Source organism: Myxine glutinosa, chromosome 12 (assembly GCF_964187855.1).
Source record: "Myxine glutinosa chromosome 12, kmMyxGlut1.1, whole genome shotgun sequence".
NCBI lineage: Eukaryota > Metazoa > Chordata > Myxini > Myxiniformes > Myxinidae > Myxine > Myxine glutinosa.
The window spans coordinates 16,899,290-16,915,256 of record NC_136272.1 but is presented as its reverse complement, the minus strand read 5'-3'; the positions used below and the strand labels follow the sequence as shown (position 1 = coordinate 16,915,256).

The 15,967-nt window shown below is 45.0% G+C and overlaps 1 protein-coding gene across 2 annotated transcripts in view; it reads right to left on the bottom strand.

Annotated features, from left to right (window-relative positions):
• Positions 1 to 7,823, bottom strand: part of CCDC66 (coiled-coil domain containing 66) — a 69,489-nt gene extending 61,666 nt beyond the window's left edge. Inside the window, exon 1 of one of the 2 annotated variants that reach the window (XM_068133163.2) lies at positions 7,735 to 7,823. In XM_068133163.2, the coding sequence (XP_067989264.2) occupies positions 7,735 to 7,745 (11 nt within the window). In that variant the 5' untranslated portion in view covers positions 7,746 to 7,823. The remainder of the gene's footprint in view (positions 1 to 7,734) is intronic. The other variant, XM_068133164.2, reaches the window with a different exon arrangement.
• Between the last annotated feature and the right edge of the window lie 8,144 nt (positions 7,824 to 15,967).

Genomic DNA, 15,967 nt, shown 5'->3' with positions numbered 1-15,967 from the left:
ACAACGGTCAAATCTTACGATAGTTCACCAAATGTCTGTCTGTCAGTCAATCCGTCTGTTCCCAGGTACCGTAAAAACTGCTGAACCGATCGCAAAGATATTTTGGGTGGGTAATCCTGGGATCTCCAGGAGTAAAATAGGCTATTCCGTTTTCCCAATTTCAGCTTTGGTCTCCAGCATTCTCAGGTTTGGACTCCTGCATAACATTTGCGTTTGCATAACGTCCATTGTGACGATGTTCTCATTGTGACGATGTTGTGACGATGGTATGTGTTCACGGTGGTGTTTGACGTGACGGTGTGAACGTAATTTCGTAATGTTTTTCGTTTCGTAATCCTTTAATGAACGTTTAATGTTTAATGAACGTTTAATGCCCTTCGATGTCCGGGGCCGCACGCGCACTGCACTGGACGGGCCAGCGTGTACCTTGCCCTTCGCCGTCAGGTTCGGGCAAACCGCTGAGCCCCATCCGTGATGGGGACTGGGGCCTGAGACAGTGTCCTTCATTAAAAGTATAATAAACGCTGTCTCCATCGATCTTGCCAAGGCTGTAGCAGCCGTAACGTTTAATCTCTACATGAGAGAATTCCACATGGCGATTTGGGCGGTGAATACGCTAACAGATCGCTGTCTCCATCGATCTTGCCAAGGCCATAACAGCGATCGGCTCAAAATCCTTTTAACTGTTGATTTGGTACAGTTACACGTATTGGGAATTTGGTACACGTATCGGGAGTACATACGACATAGCGATTGTGAACACGATTATCGATCACGATCCACGATCACGATCATCACGATCATAGTGTATCGATCACGATTTGAAACACGATGGAATAATATTTACCGATATGAACAGTGATGTGGCTTTTATTGAAATTCTAAAGATACTGTTTAGATTTTGATGATTTGCATGTGATATGATTCAACGGATGTTTATATGAATCGTTTAAAATTAAAATAAACCTTCAATTTCTGATATTTTGCCTTTTCATTTGGGCTTCTCAATCGAAGCCCCGCCCATAGGGCGGGTACCGTTGCTAGAACATATAATATATGGGATTACAACCTGGGTTCTGAGCATCATATACCATCCATTTAGATAACAACATTAAACGGGCCAATCCATCGCAACAGGTTTTCACTCAGTGTCAGCCAGAGATTCGTCGGCAGAATTACAACACTGCAATGTCGTTTCTAAGCACATCTACAGAAAGTTTCTACGATGCAATGCTAAAATCTGTTGACTACTTGCTTGGTAGAAACTTCACATCATAAACACCAATCTAGAAGGGCACTCGGGAGAGCGCATACCTCCGCCAGGCTGAAGTTTATGTTTTGTATCACAATGATAGACCGGAACTGGATTTCAACCTGAACCAAAATCTAATCGGCTTGTTCTTGTCACCTAACCAACTCATCCACCAAGTTTAGTCATAACTCGTCCATAACTTTTTTAAATTTTAAATCACAGACTGGGCATACAAGTGGAACATGTCTTTCAATCCTGATAAATCTCACACTCTTACGATGTCTCTCCGAAAAGACCGACTGGACAACCCTCCCATCCACTTTCTGAATAATCCTCTCCAAGAAGTTCTGTCACTCAAGCTTTTGGGTCTCACTATCTGCCATGATCTTTCCTGGGAAAACCACATTTCAAATCTGGCCTCCAAAGCCAGTCGCCGACTGGGCATCCTCCGTCGTGCGAAGTCCTTCCTTGGCACACCTGAGCTCCTCACCACATACAAGGCTTTCATCCGCAGCTCAATGGAATACTGCTCTCCCCTCTGGGCTGGTGCACCTGCCTCACACCTAGCTCGTCTTCACGGTTGAAACCAAAGCATTCAGAATCATTGGAATCTCCCGCGATGAAGCTAACTCCAAGGGCCTCTCACTCACTCACCGCAGGCAGGTTGGTGGTCTTTCCGTCTTCTACCGACTCCTCTCTGGCCTTGCCCCCCCAGCTCTCTCTGGGCTCTGTCCAGCAAATATTCCTACAGGTCGCACAAGATCTGCCTGCAACCCTCTTATGGTTAAACTGCCAAAATCAAGACTCTCTGCTCACCTTCACTCCTTCATTCCTCTTTTCTCCTGCCTCTGGAACAAACTCCCTCACTCTCTTCAATCCCACTCCACCCTCCAGGTCTTTAAAACAGCTGTTCACCACCATCTCTTATCTTCCCCCATCCAAAACATTGATCTTTTCTATCCCCACTAATTTCACCCCAATTCCACTTTTTTGAAATACCAACTTCTGTCCTGGAAGTCCTTGGTGTCCTTGTGTTTGATACTTCTGCCACCCCCCTCCCCCCAAGCCCTCTCCCTCCCACACATCTCCCTGCTCTTAAATGTTGTGTGCCCTCAAGTGTTTGTGTGCTTCCCCTTCTCTTGTCTTCCGCTCCCTCTTTTTATATATTTTGTTTGTCTGGTTGATTTGTTTGTGAAGTAAATGTCAGCTCTTTCACGAGCCTCGATTCAGTATACAAAAACAAAAAATTATAATAATAATAATAATAATAATAATATGTTATTTATCGCTATTCACCCGATCTCTCAATGGTGAAGAATCACTTGAAAATTAAATAATTCTCGTATCCGAATTCGTATTCAGATCTTCACCAAAATTAAATATATTAGTCCTTGTCACATACACGACCTCTCCGCAAAATTTCGGCCAAACCTGTCCACAATTTTTTGAGATATCTTGTTCACAGACAAACAGACAAATAGACAGGGGTGAAAACATAACCTCCATCCACCTTCGTTGGCGCAGGTAATAATTAACGATGTTTTTTTTAAAGATTATCGTGGTACATGCACGCAGATGAGAAAGAGAAGATTTGTTTTTGCCCTAGATCATTTTTTTGTCCGATATCATCTTCCATCTGCTTGGAAATCTCTGCCAACATCACTGAATTACAGTAAAAAGGAGCACAAACCAATCCCTTTAACTACAGAACTATCTAGCTTACTACCAATCATGAGAAAAGTTATGGAATCCATCATCACAGTTGATATGAAATCATTTCTTTTCTCCTCCAAACTCATCTCAGATCATCAATTCAGATTCAGACCATGTCACTCCACCTTGGACAATGGACATGCTGATTCTACTCACCCAACAATGGATGGAGGCCCTCAATATCAGACATGAGATCAGGGCCGACTACCTGGACATATTTCGTGCCTTTGATAAACAACAACAACATGCATTTTAAAAGGCCATTTTCCCTGCTAGAGCGGGGGTTAGCCTTGCGGTCCCCATGACAATCTTCTCCATTTTGCCCTATTTTCTGCATCTCTCCTTGTTAACCCCCTTGCCCGCATTTCTTCTTCCACCATCTTTAGCCAAGTCTTTCTCGGTCTTCCCCGTCTTCTACTTCCTTCTACATTCATTTCCATCACTCTTCTCAACCAGTCACTTTCATCCTTCCTCAACACATGACCAAACCATCTCAACCTGTTCCTCTTCACAGCATCAATCACAGGCTCTATTCCCATCATCTTTCGCAATTCATCATTTGTCTTCCTCTCTCTCAACGATACTCCGCACATCCGTCGAACCATTCGCATTTCCACCCTTTCCAACCTTCGTTGCTGCTCTACGTTCATTACCCATGTCTCGCTCCCATAAATCATAACACTTCTCACACATGCAGCATACACCTTTCCCTTCAGCTTCAACGACACTCCCCTCATCATCAGCACGCCACTCAATTCCCGAAACTTCTTCCATGCACATCTCACTCGAGCAACCGTTGCCGAGTCTGATCCACCTTCTCCATTCAGCATGTCTCCGAGGTAGCAAAATGTTTTCACACCTTCCAGCTTCACACCGTCTCCAAGATCCAACTCAACATTTCCTCCATCTGCAGCTCCCTCTGTGCACACCTTACATTTGAATGTAGCTGCCACACTGGTTAATGACCCTCTCAGACCACTACATTTTTGATGAACCCACTCAGCGCACATTGTACACTGAATGGAGTTCACTCCGACACCCTTCCTACACACAGCACAGGGCCACTTCCCAGTTCTTTCCACCTCACCACATGCTTTACCACTTGCCATCACCTTCGTCTTTCCGATATTCACCTTCAGACCTTTTGTCTCCATACATTCCTTCCACGTGTTCATCTTTTCCTTCAGTCCATCCATACTTTCCGCAATCAACACCAGATCATCTGCATACAACAACTCCCACGGTAAACCCTCCTTTACGTTCTGAGCCAGCACCTCCATCACAGCTACAAATAGTAGTGGACTTAGTACCGACCCCTGATGCACTCCCACCTTCACCTCAAACTCACCACTGTTCCCGTCCTTCGTCCTTACAGCTGTGCGCGCTCTTTTGTACATTGCCATCACTACTCTGATCAACCATTCCTCCACTCCTAACGTCCTCAATGCCCATGTCAATACGATGCCCAGTCGGCAACCAGAATTGATACAATCAACAATGATACAACCAGAAAGTGTCTTTGATACAATCTGCAATCCAGCCTTGCTCCCAAACTCTGCCTATGGCATCCGAGGCCGACTCCACACATGGCGTACTGACTTCCTCTACTCTCGTAGCCAACATCTGGCTCTCAACGGAATCCTTACACCCTCTCTCCCTGTCATGGCTGGAGTGCCCCTTGGCACGAGGCCCATTTCTATTCTTGATTTTCATAATGATCTCTCTGACTCTGGAAAATCCTCCATCTATTTGCTGATGACTCCACCTTCTGCCAGGACATCCCTCATCCTTCAGACAGGCGGGTTGCAGCCTCTTCCCTCTCTTCAGACCTTGAAAAAATAAAACAAGCTGGTCAAACACGAGGAATATGTCTTTCAATACCGACAAATCTCACACTCTCACTATCTCTCTCCAAAATGGCCGCTTGGCAAACCCTCCTGTCTACTTTGTTACCAATCCTCTTGAGGAAGTTCAGTCATTCAAACTCCTCAGTGTCACTATCAGTCATGATCATTCTTTGGCAAACCACATTCTAAAGTTGGCCTCCAAAGCTGGTTGCCGACTGGGCATCCTCCGTTGTACAAGGTCATTCCTTGGCACACCTGAACTCCAATCCACCTACAAGTCCTTCATCCGCAGCTTGATGGAATACTGCTCTAGCTCTGGGCTGGTGCCCCTGCCTCACACTTTGCTCAGATCGATACTGTGGAAGCCAAGGCCTTTAAGATGATTGAAAATCTCCTGTGATGAAGCAGAGTCAATGGGCCCATCACTGATGGAACAGTGTTCTCTCTCTGTCTTCTTACCTCCTTTCCGGTCTTGCACCCTCTGCCCTATCCGTGCTTTGCACCCCTTACCCCCCAGGTTTCTGCAGGGTGCACGTGGACCACCCGCAACCCCCTCTTGGTAAAACCTACAAAATCCAGGATCACTGCTCACCACCACTCATTTGTTTATCCTTTTACTGCCTGTGGAACCAACTTCCACATTCTCTTCAATCTCATTCCTCCCTCCAGGTGTTCAAGACAGCTGTTCATCATCTCCGATCATCCCCAATCCAAAACCACGATCTTCTGTACATCATTTAACCCTTCCTCCCTCCCCAATCTTTGCTTCTCTATTCATCTTATCCACCCCTTTCGTTAACCCTACCCTCATCCTTACCCACATCCCTTGTTCATCTGTCCCTCTCTATTTTGTCCGTCATCCCTGCTGTTGGGGTTTTCTCCTTTCTCTTTCAGCTCTTCCTTTTGCTCTATTGCGTCCTGATATGTTTAGTGTTCTCGCTCTTACTCGAGCCTCGACTTGGTATTTTAAAAAGGTGTACAAGTGTGTTTTCCAATGTGGTTTCACAAGGGTCCAATGGCAAAGATTATACTGGATAGATGTCGACATTTCCCAGCAGTAGACAGTGGAACAACTTGCCCAAAGCACTGAGTACTCCACATTGCAATACCTTGCCTGTATAAGGGACACGAGTTATTCCAACAACTCCCAAAATTCAGGCTTGATGACTGCGTGAACACTCAATTCAGGCTCACGTGTGGACACTCAATTTTAATTTGGATCTTCAATTTTTTTCAATGCCACCTGCCCCCCAGGGCTTCAAATCATCCTCCATCCCTACCTATACCACAGACTGGGCAAACAAGTGGAACATGTCTTTCAATCCTGACAAATCTCACACTCTTACGATGTCTCTCCGAAAAGACCGACTGGACAACCCTCCCATCCACTTTCTGAATAATCCTCTCCAAGAAGTTCTGTCACTCAAGCTTTTGGGTCTCACTATCTGCCATGATCTTTTCTGGGAAAACCACATTTCAAATCTGGCCTCCAAAGCCAGTCGCCGACTGGGCATCCTCCGTCGTGCGAAGTCCTTCCTTGGCACACCTGAGCTCCTCACCACATACAAGGCTTTCATCCGCAGCTCAATGGAATACTGCTCTCCCCTCTGGGCTGATGCTCCTGCCTCACACCTAGCTCGCCTTCACGCTGTTGAAACCAAAGCATTCAGAATCATTGGAATCTCCGGCGATGAAGCTAACTCCAAGGGCCTCTCACTCACTCACCGCAGGCAGGTTGGTGGTCTTTCCGTCTTCTACCGACTCCTCTCTGGCCTTGCCCCCCAAGCTCTCTCTGGGCTCTGTCCCGCAAATATTCCTACAGGTCGCACAAGATCTGCCTGCAACCCTCTTATGGTTAAACTGCCAAAATCAAGACTCTCTGCTCACCTTCACTCCTTCATTCCTCTTTTCTCCCACCTCTGGAACAAACTCCCTCACTCTCTTCAATCCCACTCCACCCTCCAAGTCTTTAAAACAGCTGTTCACCACCATCTATTATATCTTCCCCCATCCAAAACCTTGATCTTTTCTACCCCCGCTAATTTCACCCCAATTCCACTTTTTTGAAATACCAACTTCTGTCCAGGAAGTCCTTGGTGTCCTTGTGTTTTATACTTCTCCCTCCCCTCCCCCCCCCCCCCCCTTCCCATGCCTCCTCCCCCCGGGCCCTCTCCCTTCCATACATCTCCCTGCTCTCGGATGTTGTGTTTGTGTGCTTCCCCTTCTATCCCCATCTTGTCTTCCGCTCCCTCTTTTTGGGTATTTTGTTTGTCTGGTTGATTTGTTTGTTAAGTAAATGTTAGCTCTTTGACGAGCCTCGATTCAGTATACAAAAAAAAAAAAAAAAAAAAAATATGTGAGGTAAATTTTACATACAGAACTGAGCGAAGATCTACTGTACTCTAGATACCCCACAAGGGTTGTGTTAATAACATGACCCTTCCTGGCACTAACATGGCGTTTTTCGTCGCGAATTTTTGAAACTCACTCCTGCTATTTAACACGAAACTGAAAGGGAAGCCCATTTACCAAGCTGCTAGCTAGCGCTTGCCAAGCCAGCCGTTCCTTAAAACGGTTTTGAATGGAGTGCTTGCTCAAATGCTTAAAGTTAAACCACTTGGCGATCTCTCCACAAGAAACTTGGTAAATGAACACACACCCAATGTTCTTGAGACCCGACCATAGATCGACTGTAATCTACATACCCCAAAGAGGAATGACCCTTTCTGCCTCTCCCGTAGTGAGGGTGTTCTAGTCACATTAAATGAGGCATTTTCAAACCACGACCCGCCGCAATAAACTCGTTACATTACTCAAAGGACACAGTTTGAAGAACAAAACGAGTCGACATCGATACGCATGGATATAATTAAAGCTTTGTGTGAAAAGTGACATCGACATAAAAGACAGAATTCCACGAACCCGATATCCATGGCTTGCGATCACAGTAAACACGCCGAGACCACCGGGATCACAGTTGCGTTGTCATGGGTGTTGTAATCCTGCAATGCTATTGGTCACCGTTCGCCCAATCGGCTTATCGTTTAGTTTATTTTTAAATTTGGAAAGACGTTTTCAGAATTTCAAGTTCTTTTTATGCGCACGAAGAAAATGTTAATGTTATAATCTTTATAAAATTATCATCGAACTTTGTCTTTGCGGAATAAAAATTAACGGTAACCGTTTCTCTAAACAGCGGTTGGCGCCCCATACCCATACACCGCCTATAACGATCTTATTTATTCTTATTTCTTTTTTTCTGTTATATTCTTACTTTCATTACATCTTTCATTGCTAATATTGTTTAAATCCAAGTTTCATTTACTTCAGTCACCCTTACTCAACTCAGCTATAACGTTGACTTAACCTGCATTTTGTTAATCGTTTTTCTTCAGATGTCGGAAAACATTTATGAGTTCTTAGACTAGACGGATTTCTGAGAAATGTGAATAAATGTTAGGTGTATTTTCGGGTAAAAGTTGGGAACCTCACTTTTTAACATAATTAGGGTATGCTGAATTCGATTAACCCGGTTCCCAAGCCGAATTTTGAGGATTTGACATTCTAATTAGCATAAACAAAATGGCCGCCAAATTGCCATTTTTGGACAATTTCTTTGAACGAGCATTTATATATCATGCAAGCTCTTTTACTTTAACTTTACAACTTTTACCCCAAAGTGCATCTAGAAGCTTATACATGACCTTTTCATAAATCCGGCTCGTCTATATTATGGTTGGCGACATATTGAAAGAGATATTCAAACTGATATTGAAATTGGACATTATAAACTGGGAAATAGTTTTAATAAGACAATGTTTCATACAAATATTTATTCTAAAATTAAGTACGCATGGCCATGAAGCACAAACAGTCAGGAATGTCACACATGTTGTTTTGCCAAACTACATCAAATTCATACAAGGGGTCTGATCATCACTCTGTTGCTGATAGGCACACATGATGTGCACCTCAACTCTGAATAGCGACATTTGCAGCATCGAGTCTTGCATTGCTTCTGGCATGCACAACAAATCATCTCGAGGCAACTTTCTGGGATTAGACTCGGTGACATCAGAATAGGCTCTAGTCCTGAATCACCACGTTTCCCTCCTATTTCCACAGGTGCAGGAAGGTCAGGTATGGCACAATGAGCATTTCTCCATACCATGGCTTGCTAGTGCACTCGCATCAAATGGAAATGAAGAGCATCACTTGTCGGTGACATTGCTTCTGGTTTACCAGTCTTGGAGAACAACATACACTACTCACAATAAGTTTGGGATATTGGCAGGTTCTTCGGTGTGGTTGATTTTGTGTAGCTATTAATTATGTTGAAAAAAGTTGTTGGTCCTAATTCTATGGTTATTAATGAGTGTGATAAAACACAGCATTCTTGATTTCAATACCCCAACCCTAACCCCTATTAAAAAAAAAAAAACTTACTCCCACAATATCCCTAACTTATTGTGAGTAGTGTATGTCGTGCTGAATCAACAGAGGAACCCTCAAAATTCTCAAAATTCAAAACTCAAAATTCGGCTTGGGGACCGGGTTAATCGAATTCAGCATACCCTAATTATGTTAAAAAGTGAGGGTCCCAACTTTTACCCAAAAATGCACCTAGAAGCTTATTTATACATGGCCTTTTTCCATAAATCCGTCTAGTCTTTTCTATACGCACGGGAGAGAAAGGGCTAAACAAGCAGGAGTGTGTCCCATTACCATTTCTGTCTGTCTGTCTGTCTGTCTTGTCTGTCTGTCTGTTTGTTACTTGCAAAATCGAAGGTTTTTCAAGTATATTGGTTGGTCGTGTGCGTTATTACTTGGCAAAAATTAATAAAATCAAGTATTTTGATCACTCCGGTTTGTGTTTGTTTGTTTGTTTGTGTGTTTGTCTGTCCGCTCACTTATACTTGCCTAGAGGTCACAATTTTAAACCGATCTTCATGAAACCACCAAATATTAGAGTTCGTGGTCCGACAAAATCCTTTATATTTTTGAGGTCAACATAGGCCTTTTGACCTAAAACCACTTTTTTCAACCACTTTTTTCAAATTTCTAAAATCCTCAAATTTCATCCGATTAACTTTAAATATGAAGAGGACTTGCATATCTGGTCATTGAATTCAACCACCAAGTATTTTTGAGGTCATCATAGGCCAAGTTTCTAAAATCCTCAATTCTAATCCAATTAACTTTACATTTTAAGAGTATTTGTATATCAGGTCACTGAATTCAAACACCAACTATTTTTGAGGTCAACATAGGCCAAAAGGTCAACATAGGCCAGATTTCTAAAATACTAAATTTCCATCTGATTGACTTGAAATTTTAAGAGGATTTGCACATCTGGTCACTAAATTCAACCACGAACTATTTTGCAGGTCAACATAGGCCAAAAGGTCAAAATAGGCCAAAAGGTCAACATAGGCCAGATTTCTAAAATCCTCAATTTTCATCCGATTGACTCGTAATTTTAGGAGGATTTTCATATTTGGTCACTGATTTCAACCCCCAACTATTTTTGAGGTCAACATACGCCAGATTTCTAAAATCCTTAATTTTCATCCGATTGACTCGAAATTTTAGGAGGATTTTCATATCTGGTCACTGATTTCAACCCCCAACTATTTTTTTAGGTCAACATAGGCCAAAAGGTCAACATAGGCCAGATTTCTAAAATCCGCAATTTCCATCCGATTGACTTGAAATTTTAGGAAGATTTTCATATCTGGTCACTGATTTCAACCCCCAACTATTTTTGAGGTCAACATAGGCCAAAAGGTCAACATAGGACAGATTTCTAAAATCCTCAATTTTCATCCGATTGACTTGAAATTTAAGGAGAATTTGCATATCTGGTCACGGAATTCAACCACCAATTATATTTTAGGTCATCATAGGCCAACAGGAAGGGCATCCGCCCATAAAAACATTGCCTCAAACAGGGAACCATGATTGTCATGGGGCCCGCAAGGCTAACCCCCGCTCTAGCGGGGAAAATGGCCTTAAAACGATCATTCATTCATTCATTCATAGGCCAACAACTTGTTTTAGGGATTTCGCAAGTATCGTGCTATGCACGACATATTTGTTGTGTAGACCGCTCCTTTCCTATGCCATCTCATTGATTCATTTTCATTGATTTTAATTTTGCAATTAATCAATCATTTATTGTACACCCCTCCCTCCCAATACAGTCTCGATGAGCTGCACGGCGCCCTGGCAATGCCGCGCTGGAGGATATTTATTTATTTGGCGTGGGGACGGTGTACTTTGAAAGTATCTGTACTTGTTTTGTATTTATTTATGCGAATGTGTACTTGTATATAATTAGAACTATGATTAATTTAAAAGGCTTAGGTACTATAGAGCGATTTTGTAAAAATCCAAAAAATAGAACTTTTTTTTTTCAATTAAATGTTTTTTTTTTTTTTTTTTTTTGCCGAACCACCCCAAGGCACTCAGTGATGAACCTCTGAAAGTTTTACGAAGATCCGTTCAGCCATCTCTGTGAAAAATGGCGACACAGACAGACAGACCAACGGCTCTCTTATCGTAGAGATATTATATTATATTTGAAAATATTTGAAATTTAGAAAATATTTGCAAATATTATATTTGCGTTTTAAAAAAATTGTTCCATAAAACAACATTTTTTAGACGAGACCCCACTATCCTATAAATGTGTGTTTTGATTCATTGTAAGCCTACAGTTCGGCCAGGTCTGTCATGTGACTTACACTTCATCAGTAGCCTAAAATAGACAAAAATCATGACACTTGAAAAATACAATTTCCTTGAGAAAGATGATGCATTGATGTTGAACAGTCATTCCTATTCAACATGGAGCAATAATAATTATTTAATAGAAAATCAAACGAAGGCATGTGCATCTTATGGCAAATAAAACAGCAGCAGTAAGCAATGCACGTTCACATTGCCTGATCACGTGGGGTGACGATTTACCATCCAGCTACCGAGAGAGGTCACTCAGAGTAGAGATGTGATACCTTTGCCAATACGTGACTCTGTCTCCTGTTTTTTGGGGGGTGTAAGTGGATATCTTTTGGGAATAGTTTTCAATCGTGAAAAGGTATGGCAGGCACGTCTGGCAAGTGCAGGTGCTCAGGAGGGATTGGGCTTTTATATGGAGGAATTGGCAGAAGGATAATGGGCAAAGCAAAATTGAGGTGTAAGGAGAGAGAGAGGTAGGTGTGGAGAGGGAACCTCCTGTGGTTTCCAACCCCACAAGAAGCTGCCATTAATAAGCAGCCATGGCAGATGAAAATATCTTGGGGTTGGGGGATTTAAGGGGTGTTTGGGGTTTGGATGTTTGGCTTTTCCTAAATTCATTAAAGTTATCCTCAGGCACTCAAACCAATTATTTGCTCTTTGTACAAATTGTTCATCGAATTTGATGAACAGAGCTCTGTGCTATTTATAATAATGATGGTGTAACAATTGCATTGTTGTATTGCTGAATTATTATGATAGGGATCTGTATTTCATGGAGTAGAGCACAGTGGAGTGTGGCGTATCAAACAAGTGTATTGTGTGCTCAAGACTGTTCGGCTGTTTCATTTCCTGGATGAGAAATAAATTTGTATGTGCATTGTTAGTGCCAGGAAACTCTTACAGAGCAAGACGCCCCTGGCAGAAAAGGTGTAGCAAGATGCCCCTGGCAGGAAAGGTGTGAAAGATGCCCCTGGCAGTAACGGTGTGCAAGATGCCCCTGCCAGGAAAGATGTGGCAAGATGCCCCTGGCAGGAAAGATGTGGCAAGATGCCCCTGGCAGGAAAGGTGTGAAAGATGCCCTTGGCAGGAAAGGTGTGCAAGACGCCCCTGGCAGAAAAGGTGTGGCAAGATGCCCCTGGCAGGAAAGGTGTGAAAGATGCCCCTGGCAGGAAAGGTGTGCAAGATGCCCCTGGCAGGAAAGATGTGGCAAGATGCCCCTGGCAGGAAAGGTGTGGCAAGATGCCCCTGGCAGGAAAGGTGTGGCAAGATGCCCCTGGCAGGAAAGGTGTGGCAAGATGCCCCTGGCAGGAAAGGTATGAAAGATGCCCCTGGCAGGAAAGGTGTGAAAGATGCCCCTGGCAGTAACGGTGTGCAAGATGCCCCTGCCAGGAAAGATGTGGCAAGATGCCCCTGGCAGGAAAGGTGTGAAAGATGCCCTTGGCAGGAAAGGTGTGCAAGATGCCTCTGGCAGAAAAGGTGTGCAAGATGCCCCTGGCAGGAAAGATGTGGCAAGATGCCCCTGCCAGGAAAGATGTGGCAAGATGAGCCTGGCAGGAAAGGCGTGAAAGATGCCTCGGGCAGGAAAGGTGTGCAAGATGCCCCTGGCAGGAAAGGTGTGAAAGATGCCCTTGGCAGGAAAGGTGTGCAAGATGCCCCTGGCAGGAAAGATGTGGCAAGATGCCCTTGCCAGGAAAGATGTGGCAAGATGCCCCTGGCAGGAAAGGTGTGAAAGATGCCCTTGGCAGGAAAGGTGTGCAAGATGCCTCTGGCAGGAAAGGTGTGCAAGATGCCCCTGGCAGGAAAGATGTGGCAAGATGCCCGTGGCAGGAAAGGTGTGGCAAGATGAGCCTGGCAGGAAAGATGTGGCAAGATGCCCTTGGCCGGAAAGTGTGAAAGATGCCCTTGGCAGGAAAGGTGTGCAAGATGCCCCTGGCAGGAAAGATGTGGCAAGTTGTCCGTGGCATGAAAGGTGTGGCAAGATGCACCTGGAAGGAAAGATGTGGTAAGATGCCTCTGGCAGGAAAGGTGTGGCAAGTTGCCCATGGCATGAAAGGTGTGGCAAGATGTGCCTGGCAGGAAAGACGTGGTAAGATGCCTCTGGCAGGTAAAGTGTGGCAAGTTGTCCATGGAATGAAAGGTGTGCAAGATGCCCAGGGCAGGAAAGATGAGGCAAGATGCCCGTGGCAGAAAAGGTGTGGCCAGATGCGCCTGGCAGGAAAGGTGTGGCAAGATGCCCCTGGCAGGAAAGGTGTGGCAAGATGCCCTTGGCAGGAAAGGTGTGGCAACATGACCCTGGCAGGAAAGGTGTGGCAAGACACCCATGGCAGGAAAGAGGTGGCAAGACGCCCCTGGCAGAAAAGGTGTGGCAAGATGCCCCTGGCAGGAAAGGTGTGAAAGATGCCCCTGGCAGGAAAGGTGTGCAACATGCCCCTTTCAGGAAAGGTGTGCAAGATTCCCCTGGCAGTAAAGGTTTGCAAGATGCCCTTGCCAGGAAAGGTGTGCAAGATTCCCCTGGCATGAAAGATGTGGCAAGATACCCATGGCAGAAAAGGTGTGGCAAGATGCGCCTGGCAGGAAAGGTGTGGCAAGATGCCCCTGGCAGGAAAGGTGTGGCAAGATGCCCTTGGCAGGAAAGGTGTGGCAACATGACCCTGACAGGAAAGGTGTGGCAACATGACCTTGGCAGGAAAGGTGTGGCAAGACACCCATGGCAGGAAAGAGGTGGCAAGACGCCCCTGGCAGGAAAGGTGTGACAAGACGCCCCCTGGCAGGAAAGGTGTGCAACATGCACCTTTCAGGAAAGGTGTGGCAATATGCCCCTGGCAGGAAAGGTGTGCAACATGCCCCTTTCAGGAAATGTGTGGTAAGTTTCCCCTGGCAGGAAAGATGTGGCAAGATGCCCTTGGCAGGAAAGGTGTGCAACATGCCCCTTTCAGGAAAGGTGTGGTAAGTTGCCCCTGGCAGGAAAGATGTGGCAAGTTGCCCATGGCATGAAAGGTGTGCAACATGCCACTGTCAGGAAATATATGGTAAGATGCCTGTGGCAGGAAAGATGTGGGAAGTTGCCCGTGGCATGAAAGGTGTGGCAAGATGTGCCGGGAAGGAAAGATATGGTAAGATGCCTCTGGCAGGAAAGGTGTGGCAAGTTGCCCGTGGCATGAAAGGTGTGGCAAGATGTGCCTGGCAGGAAAGATGTGGTAAGATGCCTTTGGCAGGAAAGGTGTGGCAAGATGCCCCCGTTAGGAAAGGTGTGCAAGATGCCCCAGGCAGTAAAGGTTTGCAAGATTCCCCTGTCAGGAAAGGTGTGCAAGATGCCGCTGGCAGTAAAGGTGTGCAAGAATCCCCTGGTAGGAAAGATGTGGCAAGATGCCCGTGGCAGGAAAGGTGTGGCAAGATGCCCCTGGCAGGAAAGGTGTGGCAAGATGCCCTTGGCAGGAAAGGTGTGGCAACATGACCCTGGCAGGAAAGGTGTGGCAACATGACCATGGCAGGAAAGGTGTGGCAAGACACCCCTGGCAGGAAAGATGTGACAAGATGCCTCTAGCAGGAAACGTGTGCAACATGCCCTTGGCAGGAAAGGTGTGCAAGATGCCCCTGGCAGGAAAGGTGTGCAAGATGCCCCTGGCAGGAAAGGTGTGACAAAATGCGCCTGGCAGGAAAGATGTGTCAAGACGCCCCTGGCAGGAAAGGTGTGCAAGATTCCCCTGGCAGTAAAGGTGTGCAAGATGCCCTTGCCAGGAAAATTGGGGCAAGATGTCCCTGGCAGGAAAAATGTGGCAAGATGACCATGGCAGGGAAAGGTGTGCAAGACGCCCCTGGCAGGAAAGGTGTGGCAAGATGCCCCTGGCAGGAAAGGTGTGGCAAGACGCACCTGGCAAGAAAGGTGTGGTAAGATGCCCCTGGCAGGAAAGGAGGGGTGAGATGTCCCTTGAGTTCCCACCTGTATAATTTCCTGGATCCTGGTTACATTAACATCTACAACAGAGGATTATTTGGCACACATGGTAGGGCCAAAACGGATATATAGCATGATATCTCAAAAGTTGTGGACGGATTATGACAAAACTTGGTGGATGAGTTTAGAAGGTGACAAGAACAAGCCGATTAGGTTATGGTTTAGGTCCGAAACCAGATCTGGTGATCCAAAAGGTAAACTGTTCAGCCTGGCGGGCGTTTGCTCTCCACCAATGCACATTTACTCCACAATGCACATTTACCTTTTAATCAGTCAAATTGCACAGAGAGGCAATCGGTTTTGCATTCGATATGTTGATCATATATGAAGCAGCATTGTCAAACAGGAAGGAAAAATGTAATTGTGTTATAGAACTGGCAGGATGGCCTAGAGGTATGCACATATATTCCTCCTTAGCATCTCAAGTTCATAGAAGAGTGACTACATATATCACATGTA